We start from the raw sequence: 19621 nt of genomic DNA, 5'->3' as shown, positions 1-19621 counted from the left end.
AGATATGGACCGGACAGGCCCATCAATGCACTATCATGAAAAATGACCTTTAACGTCTAAGTGTGACCGTGACCTTTGAGCTACGGACCTGGGTCTCGCGCGTGACACGTCGTCTTACTGTGGTACACATTCATGCCAAGTTATTTGAAAATCCATCCATGGATGACAAAGATATGGACCGGACATGAAAATTGCGGACAGACCGACAGACGGTTCAAAAACTATATGCCTCCCTTCGGGGGCATAAAAATGATTTGGATTGTGTTAGAATACAATTTATTGTATATATATAGTGCAATTAACAAATAATCAAGGCTTTTGAGTGGTTTATCGTCTAATTCACCATGGCTCAGATTTCAGTCTTGTAGGAATTGTTCCATGAGGGTGTTTGCCCGAGTGGTTAAGTAACGAAGCGTCTGAATGATGAACCTTGGTAAATTAAACAATGTATCACAAGAAGGCCTTAATTGTTTTCATTGTGACATGCTCATTGAAATATTTTACAAAACTATTGTGCTTGATTTCATTTACACCATGAGTAATAAACATGACATCATGCTATAAATTGACGTCATAATGCTCTCTTACCAGTCCGCGTGTCAAGCATAGTTTATCACAGAATATACAAACATTGATCATCTTTGTTTGACTTGAAATCAAATCGAGCCATATGAGAATATTGTTTATACCTCATTGATATATATCAGTTCATTATGGTATACTGCAGTAGAGAAAATAAGATGCCTTTCAGAAGGGGACTTTGCATTGCATGGCAATACTTTATTCACTTGTTTAGACCTAGCTTTTCCATAGAGTGAAAAAATAAAAACTACTGAAGAATCATATTCCTTTCAGTAGTTGTAGGTGTAGATGAAAACTTCTATTATAAGGGTAACATTGTATTGGCACTTTTTAGCGAAGATACAAAAGGGGGAAGGCAAAAATAAACGAACTGCACAGGAGTGACCCCAAAACCCCCCCCAACAGCCCTTGTCACGAAGAAGGGAAACCCAAATTTTAAAATCTTAAAAATACTTATCTTTGGAGTATTCACCTGGGTTTCCCATTAAGAATACAGTAAATACAGTATAGTAATATATTAAATTATTAAATCTCAATATTAGAGATACACTAAAATGAATACAAAAAAAAGTGTCTTAAACCCACCCAGTTTTCCCACAGAAAAAAGTATTTTCTTTTTACATAGGACTTTAATAAAAAAATTAGAAAAAAACCAAAATATTGAAAAAAAAAAAAAATAGGATTCTAAAAATTCTAATTTCCGGGTTTAAGGTGAAGAAACCCAAAAAAAAGTTAAAAAAAGGGTTTCTTCCCTTGGGTCTAAGCCAATCAGAATGAGATATGGAAAATACATCAAAATTACCTTAAATTTTTAGTAAAAGGGGGCAAAAATTCAAGAAAAAAAAGGGTCAAGTTAGCACCCCTTTTTCACATGAGTGGGTGATGAGGGGAACACATTTTAAAAATCGAACAAAACCATTCAGTAGTACTGAGGAAAAATGAAATAAAATAAAAATTTAAAAACCTAAATTCCCAAGTAAAAAGGGCAAATTCTGAAAAATTGGGTCAGGTTTTGCACCTTGTGTCACATGATGTGGTAGAGGGGGAACATCTATTTTAAGTTTGAAACAAACCATTTTTTAAAAAACTGAGAATGTGAAAAAACTCAAAAAACAACCTTAAATTTAAAGTAAAAGGGGGCATAATTCATAAAAAATTTATGTCAGAGTTAAGCACCTTATGTCACAGAGTAGGTGGTGTGGTGGAACAACTATTTTAAGTTGAATCAAATCCATTTAGTAATAACTGAGATATAGGGAAAAAACAACAAAAATTAACCTTAAATTCAACAAAAGGGCATAATTCATGAAAAATTGGGGTCAAGTTATGCACCCGTTTCACATGATGTGGGCACATGAGGGGGGAAAAGGGGAACATCCAATTTAAGTTTTAAATAAAATTTTTAGAGTAACGAGATATATGAAAAACCTTCAAAATCAACCTTAAAATTTTAAGTAAAAAGGGCATAATTCAAAAAAAAAAATTGGTGTCAAGTTATCAACTTATGCACATTGTGGGTGATGAGGGGGAACATCTATTTTAAGTTTTAATCAAACCATTTATAATAACTAGATAAGTAAAACAGCAAAATTAACCCTAAATTCTAAGTAAAAGGGGACATAATTCAGAAAACTTTGGGGAAGAGTTATCACCTTGTTCCAGAGGGGGGATAAGGTGGAACATTAATTTTTAAATTTGAATCAAAACCCTTTTTTTTTAAAAACTGAATAAAATTTCGGGGCGCGACGGGGGCGGACAAAATGATCCTATAATAAAATTATACCCCCCCCCAAACATTTTGGGGGTATGATAAATAATAAACTAAGAGCTTTTGAAAAAGCGCATGTCTCCCCCCCAACTGCCCCCCTGAAAAATGTTAGTTTCCTAATTGGGCCAATTGGAGATCTGGATGAGTGGATCCAAACATAATTCAAGGGGGCCCAAAAAACAAAAGTGCCTTTTGGGCAGATTTTTGGGTAGTTATCGAACTTGGGAAGGTCTTTTGGCCAAACACATTTTTTTCAATTTTTTGAAGACGGATTAGAAAGTTCCCACTTAGAGACGGGGAAAAAAAGTAAACAATGGAATTTTTTGTAATTCAAGGCTGTAAAACCCAAAATCCAAGACCGATTTTGGCTATTACCGAACTTGGTCGAGGTCCATGGTCAAACACATTTTTTTTTCAAGTTTGGGGAAGACGGGGTAGAAATGTTTTGACTTAGATGCGGAAAAGAGTAAAAAGGCTGATTTTTCGATAAAATTCAAGGGCCGTAATTTCCAAAAAGACTAGACCGGGGGGCTATTACGAACTTGGTTGAGGCTCATGGCAAACACATTTGTTCAAGTTTTGGGGAAGACGGAGAAAAATGTTTGATTAAGAGTGAAATGAAAAAAGGCCAATTTTTGATAATTTAAGGGGCCCTAAAATCTAAAAGCCTGGACCGATTTGCTAGTTATCGAACCTGGCGAGCTCATGGTCAAACACATTTTATTCAAGTTTGGGGGGAAATCAATAGAAAGTTTTTATTTAAGGCGGAATATAAAAAGGCCAAAAATTTTTCGATAATTCAAGGAACCCTAACCCAAAATGCCCCGGGGCCGATTTGGCTAGTTTATCAAACTTGCCGAGGCTCATGGTCAAACACATTTGTTCAAGTTTGGTGAAGATTGGGTGAGAAATATTCGCATTTAAATGCGACAAGAGTAAAAAGACCGATTTTGGTAATTCAAAGGGGCCCAAATCCAAGACGCCTGGGGCCGAATTTGGGTAGTTTTTGAACTTGGCCCAGGGGCTTTTGGTCAAAAAACATTTTGTTTAAATTGGTGAAAAACGTGGAAATTTTCAACTTAAAGTCGACAAATTTGTGACGACACCAACAACTGGTAAATCAAAAGTCTCCCACACCACTGGTGGTGGGAGACAAAAAATTTTAATGTTTTTAAATATTTTTTCTATTTTTCTAAAAAAAGCGATAATAGGCCTACGAGTGTATCACAGTCTTCAGAAAAGATTTATTTAAAATTTGCTATACAAAATGCGCTTTTTCCCTTTTGTCATTTTTAGATATAAACACCAAACTTATCCCCGTAAGTACGGAACCCGTCTGATTGGGCCCACATCGCTGGGAAAAATCTAAAGTACTAAAAAAAACCGCCATCTGTCCCTTAGTGTAAAGTGGTCTTTAAAAATTTTTATGGTTTTTATCCTTTCGTACCCAAACAATTTGGCCCATCCAAGAAAACAAACGGGCGAATTTTGTAAATTAGACTGCTTTACAAATCTAAAAAAGTTATTTGCTTTTTTTTAAAGGTGTTTTTTTCCCGGGGTTTTTATAATTTTAAAGGGGCAGTTGAAAAATTTAAACTTTGAGACTTTTTTAAAATTCTATGCATGCCATATATTAGCTTTAAACTACTTCAAATATTTTTAATGCTTTAACGTTAGCTAGAGGCTGAGGTTTCTGCGACTGTGAATACAAATGATAATATTTTCATTTAATTTTTCAAAAGGTACAAAAACATTTTAAGTTGGGTAAATAAATTTTACCTCGTCTTTTCCCTTCCAGCCAATTCACAGCATTTGTATGATTCAGTTGCCCTGACAAGATTCCATTTTTAACCCCTCAGGGCACCCTTGCATAAACTTAAACAACTGAAATCAAAAAATTATCATTAATTGAGCTGCCCCAATGAAAGTAGAAGTTTTCCCCAGAAAATTTTTTTAAATATTCAGGCTCAGTGAAATTTAACTGTTTGTAGTGACACAGAAATCTAGCACCCTAAAAAAATTGATAGCCCGTTAAACAGTTCTCCATTTATTGATAAAAATGTAGTGTTAGGGGGGATATATCTATCAACAGGAATAATCGTTTTAAATCTATTTAATTAATTCCCAAAATTTTATTCAAAACCTATAGTTATTTAAAACCTTAGATTATTTAATTACATTTGCCCTGTTCCTTTTCCCTGAAAATTTCGACGTTCTTTTAATGAATAGCAAAAGGAAGGAGGGAAATTTACGGATTGGCAAATTTAACTGAATCCTTGCTTATCATTAAACCTTTTCAAAGACATAAAATACCAATGTTATAAGAAAATTATCACGTTCCCACGTTCCGGGAAAAAAAAGTCCTTAAATTTTTCATTTCATTTTCAAGGCCTTGAAAGTACTTGAATTTTAAAAAAAGAGGAAAAAACCGGGAAAAAAGTCGGGAATTTGTTTTTTTGTATGCTCAAAAATATTCCCCAGTGAAAAAAAAGCAAAATCAAAATAGAGAAACACGGGTTTTGCATCCCTGTTCTTGAAAAATTTGCGTCTTAACTCTCCAAAACAGTTAGATTTGGGGGTGTTCCCCCACTAGTTAAAAGGAGTTGTTTTTTTTGTAAAGTTCTGGTGAAAATGAAAGAAAAAACGTGGCCACTTTGAAAAAATGGTTTTTTTCCCTAAAAAGAAGAAAAATGGCAAAGCTAGTTTTAAATACAACCTCAAAAGTCTGAAATTGCAAAAATCGGTAAGCCAGATGATGCATTGCCCCATGCTTAAAATCGACAAAAATACATCTGAAAAATTGCAGAAACACTTAAAAAAAAATCACAAGGTAAAGAGATGTTATCGCAAAAAATCAATCTAAAAAGCAACCTACTAAAAACTTGAAAATTTTAAATGCGGGTGAAAACTGAGCCCCTTTTTTTTGTTTAAAAAAATTTTACATGTTTTTAAACCCCCCCGAGAAGTAAAAGGGGGAATTGGAGTTGTGATCGTCCATTTAGTTGTCCATGATTTTTGTGAACCAACTCTAAAATATTTGAAGGGTTTGTTGGAACTTTTTCGATGGTAGATATTAATGAGGATGTTCAATTACATTTTTAATCTAGCAAAGGGAGATAAAATTGGACCTAGATATTTTCCAAATGTCTCTTAAAACGTACTACTTTAACCAAGGCAGTGAGGAGGGAGAAGTTTATCCCCTTAAGGGATAGCTCTAGCTTATTTTTTTTAACCCTTTGCTGCTGCAGGCGAAAAAAACAGCCTTTGCAACAGGGGGCCAATCAACGCCCTTAAACGGCGTCTGACAGGGTTTCCAAACTTTGCTACTCTACAATTTTTCCAATTTTTGGGCAAATTGAATGAATTTACAATTTTTAGCGACGAATTTCCGAGAACAAAATTTATCTAGCGCTAAAGGTTTAAGTTCTAGCAGAATTTCCTTCTGGGACTTGAAAATACAATGTCAGGATCAGGTTTGGGGGGGCTCTACTTTTAACCACGAGGGCTCAAATTTGTCCTTGAATTTTGTAAAAGTCCCGGAAAAAATCCTTGAATATTTTCCTGAAAAGAGTGGGAACCCGAATTATTATATTGGAATGATCTTATCTTGATACCTTTGATTTTCACTCTTTTCTACTTTTCTTCTGATCCGCAACAATTTTTGAAAAAAGCGTAAATTTTTCATCCCGTATTTGCATACAGAATGATATTTTAAAACGTTCCTTTTATTTTTGAAAAATAAAAAAAATGTTTTAAAAAGGGTTAGCATTAAAATTCTTTCTGAAATGACAAATATCAGGATTTTTTAAAATAAAATTCATGAAGTTTTGTACCCAAATCTCAAAATTTTTTGTGATGTCAACAAATAGGAACTGTTTTTTTTGCCCTTGGGGTTTGGAGTTTTGGCCCGATAGGGGCCGAATTTGAATTTTTTACCTTGTCTGCACAAAGCACTTTATTTTGATTTTAATTTAATCAAAATTGCAAAAACTGGTACCAAAGATCTTGGTTCCTTTCTTGAACCGGCCAATCCCATAAAGGTTCCAGAGTTTGGCCCCGAAAGGACCAGAATTTGCTATTTGCCCTTTTCTGCACAAAAAGTAGCTTCATTTTTGATTTGATTTTAACCAAAATTCACACAACTTGTATCACCATAAGATCTCGATTCTTTATTTCCCTAAAGGGCGTTTATGTTTTGCCTGGGTGTCCCTCTTCTGTCTGTTTTTGGGGTTGCAATTTCCCTTCCTCTCGTAAATCTTGAACCGAACCATGTTCACCTCATCGAAAAGATGTCAGAGCGCATGTTTCGGTGGCTCACTTTAAGGTCAAAATCACCCCTTTGGGGCAAAGGTCATATGACTTTTTTTTGTGCATTTCATTGTTCTTGATTTATATTTGACAGATCCTTCTTTTGGTCCACTTACAATAATTTTTTTTTGATTACTTCCCATTTATGTACTATAAATAGCTTACTTAGTAACTTTTTTCATATGCGTAGACGGAAAAACCGAGACACCTTTCTTGTGGAACAACATGATGGTACCTCCAAGGGAGGTTGGTCAATATTATACTAATATTCTCATGACTCTTTTGATTGATCTTGATTAAATGAATTTTTTGACCTTCTTGTCTACTTACGTGCAATGATAACAGTGAGCGATAAAGGCCATTATGGCCCTCTTGTTTAGAAAATGTTGACAGACAAACGATGGACATTGAGCGGTCAAAAAAGCTCACCTTTGGCTCAGGTGAGCTAAGAAGTACACAAAAATCTTCACCAGGTAGCAATAGGGCAAAATACACTTAACAAGAGTGCCAGAATGTCACAATATATGCCCATCACAGCAATTTTCTTTACTCCTGCATTTGCAAATGGAATTTTAATTTTGTGGTTGTTTAGTAATCATTGTAAGTCTTTTGTTTTTCTAAGTCCACAAAAAAACTCCTTACCAGGTAGAGATACCTTAAAATACACCTAAAATTGGAAAGTAACATCTATGTTGTACCACAGAAAAGTGGTCCTGGTTTTTCCCTACGGTCAATTATAAAAAAGTTACAATATAAGTTATTTATAGTAACAACTAAGGGAAGTTAATCTTAAAAAAAAAAAAGAATTCCCCAAAAAATTGTAAGTCCATACAAAAATCTTTACCAGGTTGAGATTGGATAAAATACACTTCAAAATTGGATGTAGCATGCATGTTGTATTACAGAAAAGTGGTCTCGATTTTTCCCTATGACTGGTAATGAAAAAGTTACAATATAAGCTATTTATAGTAACAACAAAGGGAAGTAATTCTAAAGAAGGGAACTGTGCATGACACTTCATCTCATGATAGTGTATAATTGTGTCAAGTTACATCAAAATCCCTCCAAGAAGAAATGCTTCGGACAAAGTCATTCTTGTATCTGATCTTTGGCCTCTAAGTGTGACCTTGACCTTAGACCTAGGGACCTGGTTCTTGCGCATGACACTCCGTCTCGTGGTGGTGAATATTTGTGCCAAGTTATATCAAAATCCCTCTATGCATGAAGAAGCAATGCTCCGGACAAGGTTTTCATTCTTGTATCCTTTGACCTCCAAGTGTGACCTTGACCTTGGACCTGGTTCTTGCGCATGACACTCCGTCTCGTGGTGGTGAACATTTGTGCCAAGTTATATCAAAATCCCTCTATGCATGAAGAAGAAATGCTCTGGACAAAGTTTTCATTCTTATATCCTTTGACCTCTAAGTGTGACCTTGACCTTAGACTTAGGGACCTGGTTCTTGCGCACGACACTCCATCTCATGATGATGAACAATTGTGCCAACTTTCATCAAAATCCCTCCATGCATGGAGAAGATATGCTTCGGACAAAGTCATTCTTGAATTTGACCTTTGACCTCTAAGTGTGACCTTGACCTTAGAAACTGTGCCAAGTTTCATCAAAATCCCTCCATGCATGTAGAAGATATGCTCCGGACAAAGTCTGTGGACGCCGCCCCCCCGCCTGCCTATCCGCCCACCAGGGGCGTTCCCATAATACGGGCGTATAAAAAGTGGATGTAACATGCTTGTTGTACTATAGCAAAGTGCACTCCATCTCATGATGATTAGCAATTGTGATAATTTAAATCAAAATTCCACTGTGCATGAAGATGTAACGCTCCTTACAACGTCATTCTTGTATCTGACCTTTGTCATCTAAATGTGACCTTGACCTTAGATTACATAGGAGTCTAGATTTTGCGAAAGACAAATCCGCTCATTAAAGGGAACATTTTTACCCGTTTATCCCATTTTTCTTTAATGGATGGCATGTTATTAACCTTAAGTTTTGCACATGACACAATGTGGTCTTATGGGAAGCTTATATGCCTTTTTATTTTAAAATCCCTTCATGGATGGCATAGTCACTGACAACACATAATTTAAAGTATGATTGAAGGAAGGACAGATGGACATAGCCTATTTCTGTGTCCCCTTTTTTCAAGAAAGGCTGGAGACAGTAATAATTTCCATTTCCATTTTCAATTACCCTTTGCCATATCTTTGAATGAAACTGACATTATGTTTTGATATCTTTCCTAGCACAGCAGTCAACAGGTCTGCCAGCCTGCCTTGGAGGTTTTCTGACCCATTTTGTGATACTAAACGTCGTCCCAAGTTCACCTTGTCCTTTATAATATAGATGGGGAAAAAAATTATGTACAATTGCCAATGCATTGTTTTCCACTGAATTAAAAGATCTCAGCTGGTATCACTGTTTCCCATGATAGATTAAATCTTGTTGAAGTCAAGATTGAACAGATTTAATGCTTATGTCAGCTTTAATTAAAACTGTAAACAGACTTAAGTGTCAAGAATGAGAAAGAATAAACTCATAATTATTGAAAAAGTTTTAGACAGAATTGGTAAATTTTGAAGTGATTGATAAGGAAATCTCCAAATTTTGTTTAGTTTCCAGAGAAGAAAGGTTTCAAACGACAAGGGTATTTTCACAATAAATAATGAATAATAATTTTGGGCCAAAAAATGGTTGGTTAGAGAGATCCACATTATAGGTGTTTGTGAAGGAAATAATTACATGAGTCAGCCATGTCGGCTTAAGGTCAAGGTCACAACTTTGAGTCAAAGGTTTGAGCCTTCCATTTTGTGTCCACTCTGTGTCTCCTAAACCCCTTGAAGGATTTTCATCAAACTCAGGCCAAATAATCACCTCATAAAGAACACATGAGTTAGCCATGTCAACAGAAACAAAACTCAAGGTCAAATGATAACCTCATCAAGACGATGTGCGGAATTCATGGGTCAGCCATGTCAGTTCAAGGTCAAGGTCACAGCTCTAGGTCAAAGGTTTATCCTTTCACTATCCACAATAGTGGCAGGGGATTTAGCTGTCTTTCAGACTGCCTTGTTATTTTGCAGATCCCTTTTTTGTTCACTAACATTGTATTTTTGAATTACTACCTTTTCTTGATACTATTGATATTTATATATTGGTATATCTTCCTTTAAACATAAAGGTATTTTATTGAGTCAGAAATTCATTAAACTGTCAAACTGCAAAGTAGTGGTGCACACTGTCTAACAGAGAGCTCTTGTTTCTACAGGCAGTGACTGTTGACCAACATGTGGCACAACCAGAATTATTAATACCTCTTGTTAATGAATTAATTTGATTTGATTTTCTACTTGTTTACTTTGTTTTTCTTTTGTTAACAGCCGGGGTGAAAGAAATAGGCAAGCGAGGTAAACCTGTGGGGAAAACAACACCAAAGGTACAAACAGCAACTGTGTGTTTGGTTGAGTATGCAAATAAATATGCGGACAAACTTCCCAATTCAACCAAACTACATTTACCATCTTGCCTAACGAAAGACTCCATAAACAACATCATGACAGAGGAATTAGAGGATAAAGAAGAGGAGATAGTGTCTAAGAGCCACTTCTACTATAGGCCTATATTGCGAACTTGCCTAAGTCATATTGCTATTCCACCAGTAAGTAGTCATTATATCTCACACATGCAGTGAAGGATACTAATCGGTTAGGTGTTGTTTGTCAGTTGGTCAGTTTGTCTGTTTGTATGTCGCACAGTTTGTCTATGCGAGTCATTTATAAACCATTGGATTAAAAATAAAATACCAAAGAGAGATCATTGCCAAGTAATCTTATACAAATCTTTCAGATTTTTATCAGTTATAACACTGTTCATCAATATTTTATGTAGTTTTTGGGACCTCCAATACTATTATACCCATTTCCATCAAATTTAATAGAAGTTGTCCGCAACAAACCTCCTGAAGAACTTTTCTACACATGTTTCATTTCATTTTCTTTCATTTCAATGATGGCACTTATTGGTTTTAATCGACTATTTGAAATTTTTATTGAGTTGTCATAGTCTGTTCTTTTTCCCTGGAGTTCATATTTTTATTTTGGCTTTTTAACAATGACTGCATGTCAAGTGGTGGAAGATGTACACTTATCTTGAAAAACTTTCTCCATTTCCTTTATTTTTAGCTCAACTTTTTGAAGAAAAAGTAGAGCTATTGCACTCAACCCTGTGTTGGCGTCGGCATTGCCATTGTTAAAGTTTTTGATAAAGTCAAATATCTCTATTACTATCAAAGCTATTGACATAAAACTTCAAAAAGTAATTTACTATCAAAGTCTACACCTGGAGTAACAAACCCTTTAACTCTAATTTGATTTTTGACAGAGTTATGCCCCGTTTTAACTTAGAATTTTTTGGTTACAGTTCTATAAAGTTTTTACTGGCAGAGCTCTAATTCAGAGTCAAGCACTGAGAAAAGTCAAGTGCGCTGTCTTTTGGACAACTCTTGTTTATTTGAGACTTAAGCAGTGACTTAACGAGTTGAACTCGGCAAAGACCAATCGTAAAGTAATGTAAAATCAAATTTCAAATTAATACTTAAATAGTATGTATGGGGAACAGTATGTTTAAATTTCCGAGGTCAAAATAATTTACTAGCGGCTAAAATTTGAAATTGCATTAGAACATTGCAATCAATGATAAATGTGACTTGAAAGTTGAACAATGTGCTTCATATTAAAATTCCAGAATGTGATAATGAAAAGATTGTAGTTGACATCTCCTGTGAAAATTACTGGACATCAATGGATGGCAAAATGTTCATTGGTGTATAGAGCTGTGTTATGTTCCTGCATTTTTGATACTGTAATGCCTTGGGAACTTGTCTCCATGCACTTAAACATATAGATGTAGAATTCATCATTATATATTATTTTACAGACTTCCAGGTTCTCTAAATGTAACACATGCAGCAAGATAAAAACTCAACTGGGTGAGACAAAAGATAAGACCAAGTGTAAACAGCTGATCAGCCTCAGACAGAAACATCTTATGAATCAGAGGTACATGTAACTAGTTTGCAAAATTTCAATTTAAACAAAAATAAAGCACAACAGTAATTGTTTTGCTTGTCACCTGTTGCAGAGTTACACTAAAAAAATTTTAAACACCACACCTGATTTTTTAAGGTTCCATAAATGGGGAGCATATAATCACCACCTTTTCAGGAGGATAATATTGAATGTATAAAAGTGTAATTTTATACAATGACAGAGCTCATCAAGAGAAAATACAGGACAAGGAACCATAACCCCTAGGTGGTCAGATTTTTAATTATATCCCTTTTTTGAAAACATACTAAATGGCTTAATTTTAATACTATACATGTACTATATATTGACTTGACACTTACTGAGCCGTGCCATGAGAAAACCAACATAGTGGCTTTGCGACCAGCATGGATCCAGACCAGCCTGTTTATCTGTGTAGTCTGGTCAGGATCCATGCTGTTTGCTTTCAAACCCTTTTGCAATTAGAGAAACTGTAGGCGAACAGCATGGATCCTGACCAGACTGTGCAGATGCTGGTCGCAAAGCCACTATGTTGGTTTTCTCATGGTGCAGCTCATGTATTAATACCTTTTACATGTAATATCATATAAATGCAAAAGCATTATTAATAAGTTGTACATATATTGCAAAAATGTGTGATAAACTGGCAACAACGGATTCAAAAGTTGATAATGAAATATTATGAGATGTGTAACTCTTAATTCTGTATATTTAAGAAAAGTATTGAACATTAGTAATAATTCCAACAGCTATACTGAATATTATGTAATTGACCTGGCTGCTCAGTCATTCCTTTGTAATTAAAATGAACCTTGTTATTTAATTAATTGTCCGTCTTAATCATTGCAATAGGTGCAGTAAGAGAAATTAGAATTTTTTTTTATTTGCAATTCAGCACTGAGAGAAGAAAATACTACAAGCATTCCATGAAAGGGCGAACAGAACCAGGCAAATACCTGTCAATAATTTTGGATGGGATGGATCAAAAGAAAACTGAATTACCACATTATTTATACCTAAGTTCTTTTGTCTCCAATCTATGGGAACTGAAAACACATTTGGTTGGTGTCATAGTGCACGGAATCGGTAACTACAGATTTTTTGATTATTATCAGTATCCCCATGGGAGCAACTTGACGATTCACTGCCTTCTTTCAACTTTGTACATGCAGAAAGACTCCTTACACAATACCTTCAAATGGATAACTGTGCCAGAGAAAATAAAAACAAGTGAATTTTTATTTTCATTTATTCACATTTTCAGTAAAATATTTCTTCTATAAGAAACTGTTAATTCTTGGCTGATAGATGAGATCTTATGTGGTTTCACTTTTATTAGTATTTACCTTTGTAGCTCACCCGAGCCAAAGGCTCAGGGTGAGCTGTTGTGATCACTCCATCCGTTGTCCATCCGTCCATTGTTTATCTGTCCACACTTTCCTTTAAACAACATCTCAACCTAAACCAATAGGCCAATTTTAATGACACTTCACAGGAATGTACATTTGATGGTCTTCTTTTAGAATTGTTTGAAGAATTGATTTCCATACAGAACTCTGGTTGCCATGGCAACCAAAATGAAAAACTTTTAAAATCTTCCAGTCCAAAACCACAGGCTATAAAGCTTTTATATTTGGTATATAGCATCTAGTGATCCTCTACCAAGGTTGTTCAAATTATTCCCCTATGGTCAAATATGGCCACACCCTGGGTGTTACATGGTTTACATCAACTTAAATAGGGAAAATTTTGTAAATCTTCTTGTCCAAAACCACAAGGCATAGAGCCTAAATGTATGGCATGTGACATCATCTAATAGGCATCTTTAAAGATTGTCCTCATTATGCCCCTGGTGTATAAAAAGGCCCCGTCCCAGGGGTGCCAATTTTTAAATAGACTTATAGGAAAAAACTTTTCAAGGCCTATGCTTTTGATATTCAGTATGTAACATTGCCTGGTGGCTCTCTAGCAAGGCTGTTCAACTTATGCCCCTGGGGTGGAAAGAGGCTCTGCAACAAGGGTGACAAAGTTTTTATAAGGAATATATTGGAAAAAGTTATGTCAACATAATTCCTTGACTGTTTAATTATAATCACCGTATCAAGTAATTACTGTAACCTTGACCTACTGAGTGACAATAGCAGCTTTATTTATGATTTGATTTTACCAAACTTGCACAAACTTGTATCACCATAAGATCTTGGTTCCTTTTTGGAACTGGCCAGATTCCATTATGGGTCCAAGAGTTATGGCTCCTGAAAGTTCCAAAATTAGCTATTTTGACCTTGTCTGCACAATAGCAGCTTTATATATGATTTAATTTTTACCAAACTTGCACACAACTTGTATCACCATAAGATCTTGGTTCCTTTCTGGAACTGGCAAGATTTCATTATGGGTTCCAGAGTTATGGCCCCTGAAGGGGTCAAACTTAGCTATTTTGACCTTGTCTGCACAATAGCAGCTTCATTTATGATTTGATTTTAACCAAACTTGCACAAAACTTGTGTCACCATAAGATCTTGGTTCCTTTCTTAAACTGGCCATATCCCGTAATGGGTTCCAGAGTTATGGCCCCTGATAGGGCCGGAATTAGCTATTTTGACCTTGTCTGCACAATAGCAGCTTCATTTATGATTTGATTTTAACCAAACTTGCACACAATTTGTATCTCCATCAGATGTCGATTCTTTTTTATACGCCCTAAGGGATGTTTTATGTTATCACCTCGGTGTCCATCTGTCTGTCTGTGTGCTGGTTAGCAATTTCCCTTCTGCTCTGTAACTCTTGAACCCCTTGATGAATTCCAGAGAAACCTGACACAAATATTCACTGATTGAAAGGATGTGCAGAACACATGTTTTAGATGGCTAAATTCAATGTCAAGGTCACACTTAGGGGTCAAAGGTCATATCACTTTGTTTTATGTGAATATTGCTCTGCATTTGCGTTGCATTGCAATGCTCTTGTTTTTATTTGGCAGAGCCTTCATTTGTTTGCTTACAATATTTTTTTTTATTACTTCCCTTTTATGTTACTATAAATAGCTTATTTAGTAACTTTTTCATTATTGGCCGTAGGAAAAACTGAGACCACTTTTCTGTGGCACAACATGGATGGTACCTCCAATTTCTAGGTGTATTTTGACATATCTGTACCTTGTAAGAATTTTTTCTTTTTGTTTTTGGCTAAAGCAATTGTACTTAGATGAGCGATATAGGGCCATCATGGCCCTCTTGTTTAAGATACAGCCTTGAAATTTGGATGACATGTACAGTTTTGCACACTGGTCTCAAAACTGACTTTCAGTGACCATGCATATGACCTACTGACATACTTTCTGGTTTTTTTTTGTTTTTTTAGCTCACCTGTCACAAAGTGACAAGGTGAGCTTTTGTGATCGCGCGGTGTCCGTCGTCCGTCGTCCGTCCGTCAGTCCGTGCGTGCGTGCCTCCGTCCGTAAACTTTTGCTTGTGACCACTCTAGAGGTCACATTTTTCATGGGATCTTTATGGAAGTTGGTCAGAATGTTCATCTTGATGATATCTAGGTCAAGTTCGAAACTGGGTCACGTGCCTTCAAAAACTAGGTCAGTAGGTCTAAAAATAGAAAAACCTTGTGACCTCTCTAGAGGCCATATATTTCACAAGATCTTCATAAAAATTGGTCAGAATGTTCACCTTGATGATATCTAGGTCAAGTTCGAAACTGGGTCACGTGCCATCAAAAACTAGGTCAGTAGGTCTAAAAATAGAAAAACCTTGTGACCTCTCTAGAGGCCATATATTACATAAGATCTTCATGAAAATTGGTCAGAACGTTCACCTTGATGATATCTAGATCAAGTTCGAAAGTGGGTCACATGCCATCAAAAACTAGGTCAGTAGGTCAAATAATAGAAAACCCTTGTGACCTCTCTAAAGGCCATATTTTTCATGGGATCTGTATGAAAGTTGGTCTGAACGTTCATCTTGATGATATCTAGGTCAAGTTCGAAACTGGGTCACGTGCGGTCAAAAACTAGGTCAGTAGGTCTAAAAATAGAAAAACCTTGCGACCTCTCTAGAGGCCATATATTTCATGAGATCTTCATGAAAATTGGTCAGAATGTTCACCTTGATGATATCTAGGTCAGGTTCGAAAGAAGGTCACGTGCCTTCAAAAACTAGGTCAGTAGGTCAAATAATACAAAAACCTTGTGACCTCTCTAGAGGCCATATTTTTCATGGGATCTGTATGAAAGTTGGTCTGAATGTTCATCTTGATGATATCTAGGTCAAGTTTGAAAGTGGGTCATGTGCCTTCAAAAACTAGGTCAGTAGGTCAAATAATAGAAAAACCTTGTGACCTCTCTAGAGGCCATATTTTCCATGGGATCTGTATGAAAGTTGGTCTGAATGTTCATCTTGATGATATCTAGGTCAAGTTCGAAACAGGGTCATGTGCGGTCAAAAACTAGGTCAGTAGGTCTAAAAATAGAAAAACCTTGTGACCTCTCTAGAGGCCATAATTTTGAATGGGTCTCCATAAAAATTGGTCAGAATGTTCATATTGATGATATCTAGGTCAATTTCGAAAGTGGGTCACGTGCCTTCAAAAAGTAGGTCAGTAGGTCAAATAATGAAAAAACGTTGTGACCTATCTAGAGGCCATATTTTTCATGGGATCTGTATGAAAGTTGGTCTGAATGTTTATTTTGATGATATATAGGTCAAGTTTGAAACTGGGTCAACTGCGATCAAAAACTAGGTCAGTAGGTCTTGAAATAGAAAAACCTTGTGACCTCTCTAGAGGCCATACATTTGAATGGAACTTCATGAAAATTGGTCAGAATGTTCACCTTGATGATATCTAGGTAAAGTTCAAAACAGGGTCACGTACCTTCGAAAACTAGGTCAATAGGTCAAATAATAGAAAAACCTTGTGACCTCTCTAGAGACCATATTTTTCAATGGATCTTCATGAAAATTGGTCAGAATTTTTATCTTGATAATATCTAGGTCGAATTCAAAACTGGGTCACATGAGCTCAAAAACTAGGTCACTATGTCAAATAATAGAAAAAGCGACGTCATACTCAAAACTGGGTCATGTGGAAAGAGGTGAGCGATTCAGGACCGTCATGGTCCTCTTGTTAAAGGTACAGCCTTGAAATTTGAATGACATGTACAGTTTTGCACACAGATCTTAAAACGAATGTGACTTACTGACCTACTTTATATTTTAGTATCAGCTTGCCATTTGAAACATGTGGCTCATATTACTCAGGTTAGCGATTCAGGGTCATCACAACCCTCTTGTTTAAGATACTGCTTTGAATTTGAAATTTGGTTGACATGTATAGTTTTGCATGCCGATCTTTAAACAGACTTTCAGTGACCATCAGTGTGACGTACTGACCTACTTTCTTGTTTTGTAAGCTACTGGTACAGTATTTGGATCACCTGTAATTTTGTTTTTGCAGATTTCAAAAGTAATCTTGCATAATTGTTACCTTGACCCACACTCCTAATATTCTTGTTTTTAAAGCTTTAGCAAAGAAATTAGTTCAAGCAAGAATTTTACTCAGGTGCGCGATATAGTGCCTTCATGGCCCTCTTGTTTAACAGAAGCAAAAATCAAGACATGATTAACCTAATGTTGTCAACAACACCTTAATTGATGTTAATAAAAATTTAAAATTGTAATAACATATATATTTTCTCCTATATTACAGATACATATTGGGTTTCCCTTTTTTGCTGGTGGAAAAAGACATTTTCAACAAGAGGCTCATGATGACCCTTAATCGTTCACCTGAGTAATATGAGCCACATGTTTCAAATGGCAAACTGACGCTAAAATATTAGAAAGTAGGTCAGTAGGTCACATTCATGGTCACTGAAAGACAGTTTTAAGATTGTTGTGCAAAACTGTACATGTGATCCAAATTTCAAGGCTGTATCTTAAACAAGAGGGCCATGAAGGCCCTGTATCGTTCACCTGACCTATTGACCTAAAGATCATCAAGATAGTTTCATTAAGATATGGTCATAAATGTGGCCTCTAAAGTGTTAACTAACTTTTCCTTTGATTTGACCTGATGACCTAGTTTTTGATCCCATATGAGCCAGATTCGAACTTGACCTAAAGATCATCAAGACTAACATTCTGACTAAGTTTCATGAAGATACAGTCATAAATGTGGCCTCTAGAGTGTAAACAAGCATTTCCTTTGATTTGACCTGGTGACCTAGTTTTTGACCCTACATGACCTAGATTCGAACTTGACCTAAAGATCATCAAGATTACTATTCTGACTAAGTTTCATAAAGATATAGTCATAAATGTGGCCTCTAGAGTGTTAACAAGCTTTTCCTTTGATTTGACCCTGTGACCTAGTTTTTGACCCCACCTGACCCAGATTTGAACATGACCTATAGATCATCAAGATTAACATTCTCACCAACTTTCATTAAGATATGGTCACAAATGTGGCATCTAGAGTGTTAACTAGCTTTTCCTTTGATTTCACCTGGTGAACTAGTTTTTGATCCTACATGACCCAGATTCAAACTGGACTTTGAGATCATCATGAGTAACATTCTGACCAAGTTTCATGAAGATACAGTCATAAATGTGGCCTCCACAGTGTTAACAAGCATTTCCTTTGATTTGACCTGGTGACCTAGTTTTTGACCCTATATGACCCAGATTCAAACTTGACCTAAAGATCATCAAGGTTAACATTCTGACTAAGTTTCATAAAGATACAGTCATAAATGTGGTCTCTAGAGTGTTAACAAGCTTTTCCTTTGATTTGACCCCGTGACCTAGTTTTTAACCCCACCTGACCCAGATTTGAACATGACCTATAGATCATCAAGATTAACATTCTCACCAACTTTCATTAAGATATGGTCACAAATGTGGCCTCTAGAGTGTTAACTAGCTTTTCCTTTGAATTAACCTGGTGATCTAGTTTTTGATCCTACATGACCCAGATTCAAACTGGACTTTGAAATCATCATGAGTGACATTCTTACCAAGTTTCATGAAGATACAGTTATAAATGTGGCCTCTACATTTTTAACAAGCTTTTCCTTTGATTTGACCTGGTGACCTAGTTTTTGACCCCAGATGACCCAATATCAAACTCATCCAAGATTTTATTAAGGGTAACATTCTGACCAAGTTTCATTAAGATTGGGCCAAAATTGCGACCTCTAGAGTGTTAACAAGTTTTTCCTTTGATTTGACCTGGTGACCTAGTTTTTAACCCAGATGACCCAATATCGAACATGTCCAAGATTTTACTGAGGGTAACATTCTGACCAAGTTTCATTAAGTTTGGGCCAAAATTGCGACCTCTAGAGTGTTAACAAGTTTTTCCTTTGATTTGACCTGGTGACCTAGTTTTTAACCCCAGATGACCCAATATCGAACTTTTCCAAGATTTTATTGAGGGTAACATTCTGACCAAGTTTCATTAAGAATGGGCCAAAATTGTAACCTCTAGAGTGTTAACAAGCTTTTCCTTTGATTTGACCTGGTGACCTAGTTTTTGACCCCAGGTGACCCAATATCAAACTCGTCCAAGATTTTTATGAGGGTAACATTCTGACAAAGTTTCATTAAGATTAGGCCACAATTGTGACCTCTAGAATGTTAACAGTAAAATTGTTGACGACGGACGACGACGGACACAGGGCGATCACAAAAGCTCACCTTGAGCACTTCGTGCTCAGGTGAGCTAAAAAGGTTTAACTGTCATTTTTAGCTCACCTGTCACAAAGTGACAAGGTGAGCTTTTGTGATCGCGCAGTGTCCGTCGTCCGTCCGTGCATGCGTGCGTCAGTCCGTAAACTTTTGCTTGTGACCACTCTAGAGGTCACATTTT

At 36.1% G+C, this 19621-nt stretch overlaps 1 protein-coding gene across 1 annotated transcript; it reads left to right on the top strand.

Annotated features, from left to right (window-relative positions):
• Positions 1 to 6840: 6840 nt before the first annotated feature.
• Positions 6841 to 17953, top strand: LOC123562861 (uncharacterized). Its single transcript, XM_053526951.1, has 4 exons — positions 6841 to 6904; positions 10058 to 10335; positions 11613 to 11734; positions 12639 to 17953. The coding sequence occupies exons 1-4, from the start codon at positions 6841 to 6843 to the stop codon at positions 13024 to 13026; spliced, it is 852 nt and encodes a 283-aa protein (XP_053382926.1). The 3' UTR covers positions 13027 to 17953.
• The last annotated feature ends 1668 nt before the right edge of the window (positions 17954 to 19621 follow it).

The sequence above is a fragment of the Mercenaria mercenaria genome, chromosome 2, assembly GCF_021730395.1.
Source record: "Mercenaria mercenaria strain notata chromosome 2, MADL_Memer_1, whole genome shotgun sequence".
NCBI classification, from domain to species: Eukaryota; Metazoa; Mollusca; class Bivalvia; order Venerida; family Veneridae; genus Mercenaria; species Mercenaria mercenaria.
The sequence above is the reverse complement of the archived record's forward strand: the minus strand, read 5'-3'. Positions and strand labels throughout refer to the sequence as shown.

Excerpts from the sequence above, each read along its gene's own strand:
- LOC123562861 (XM_053526951.1), top strand. The coding sequence starts at position 6,841 with ATGCGTAGACGGAAAAACCGAGACACCTTTCTTGTGGAACAACATGAT. Across the intron at positions 6,905-10,057 it reads TGATGGTACCTCCAAGGGAG|CCGGGGTGAAAGAAATAGGC; the intron begins GTTGGTCAATAT and ends TTTTGTTAACAG. Across the intron at positions 10,336-11,612 it reads GTCATATTGCTATTCCACCA|ACTTCCAGGTTCTCTAAATG; the intron begins GTAAGTAGTCAT and ends ATTATTTTACAG.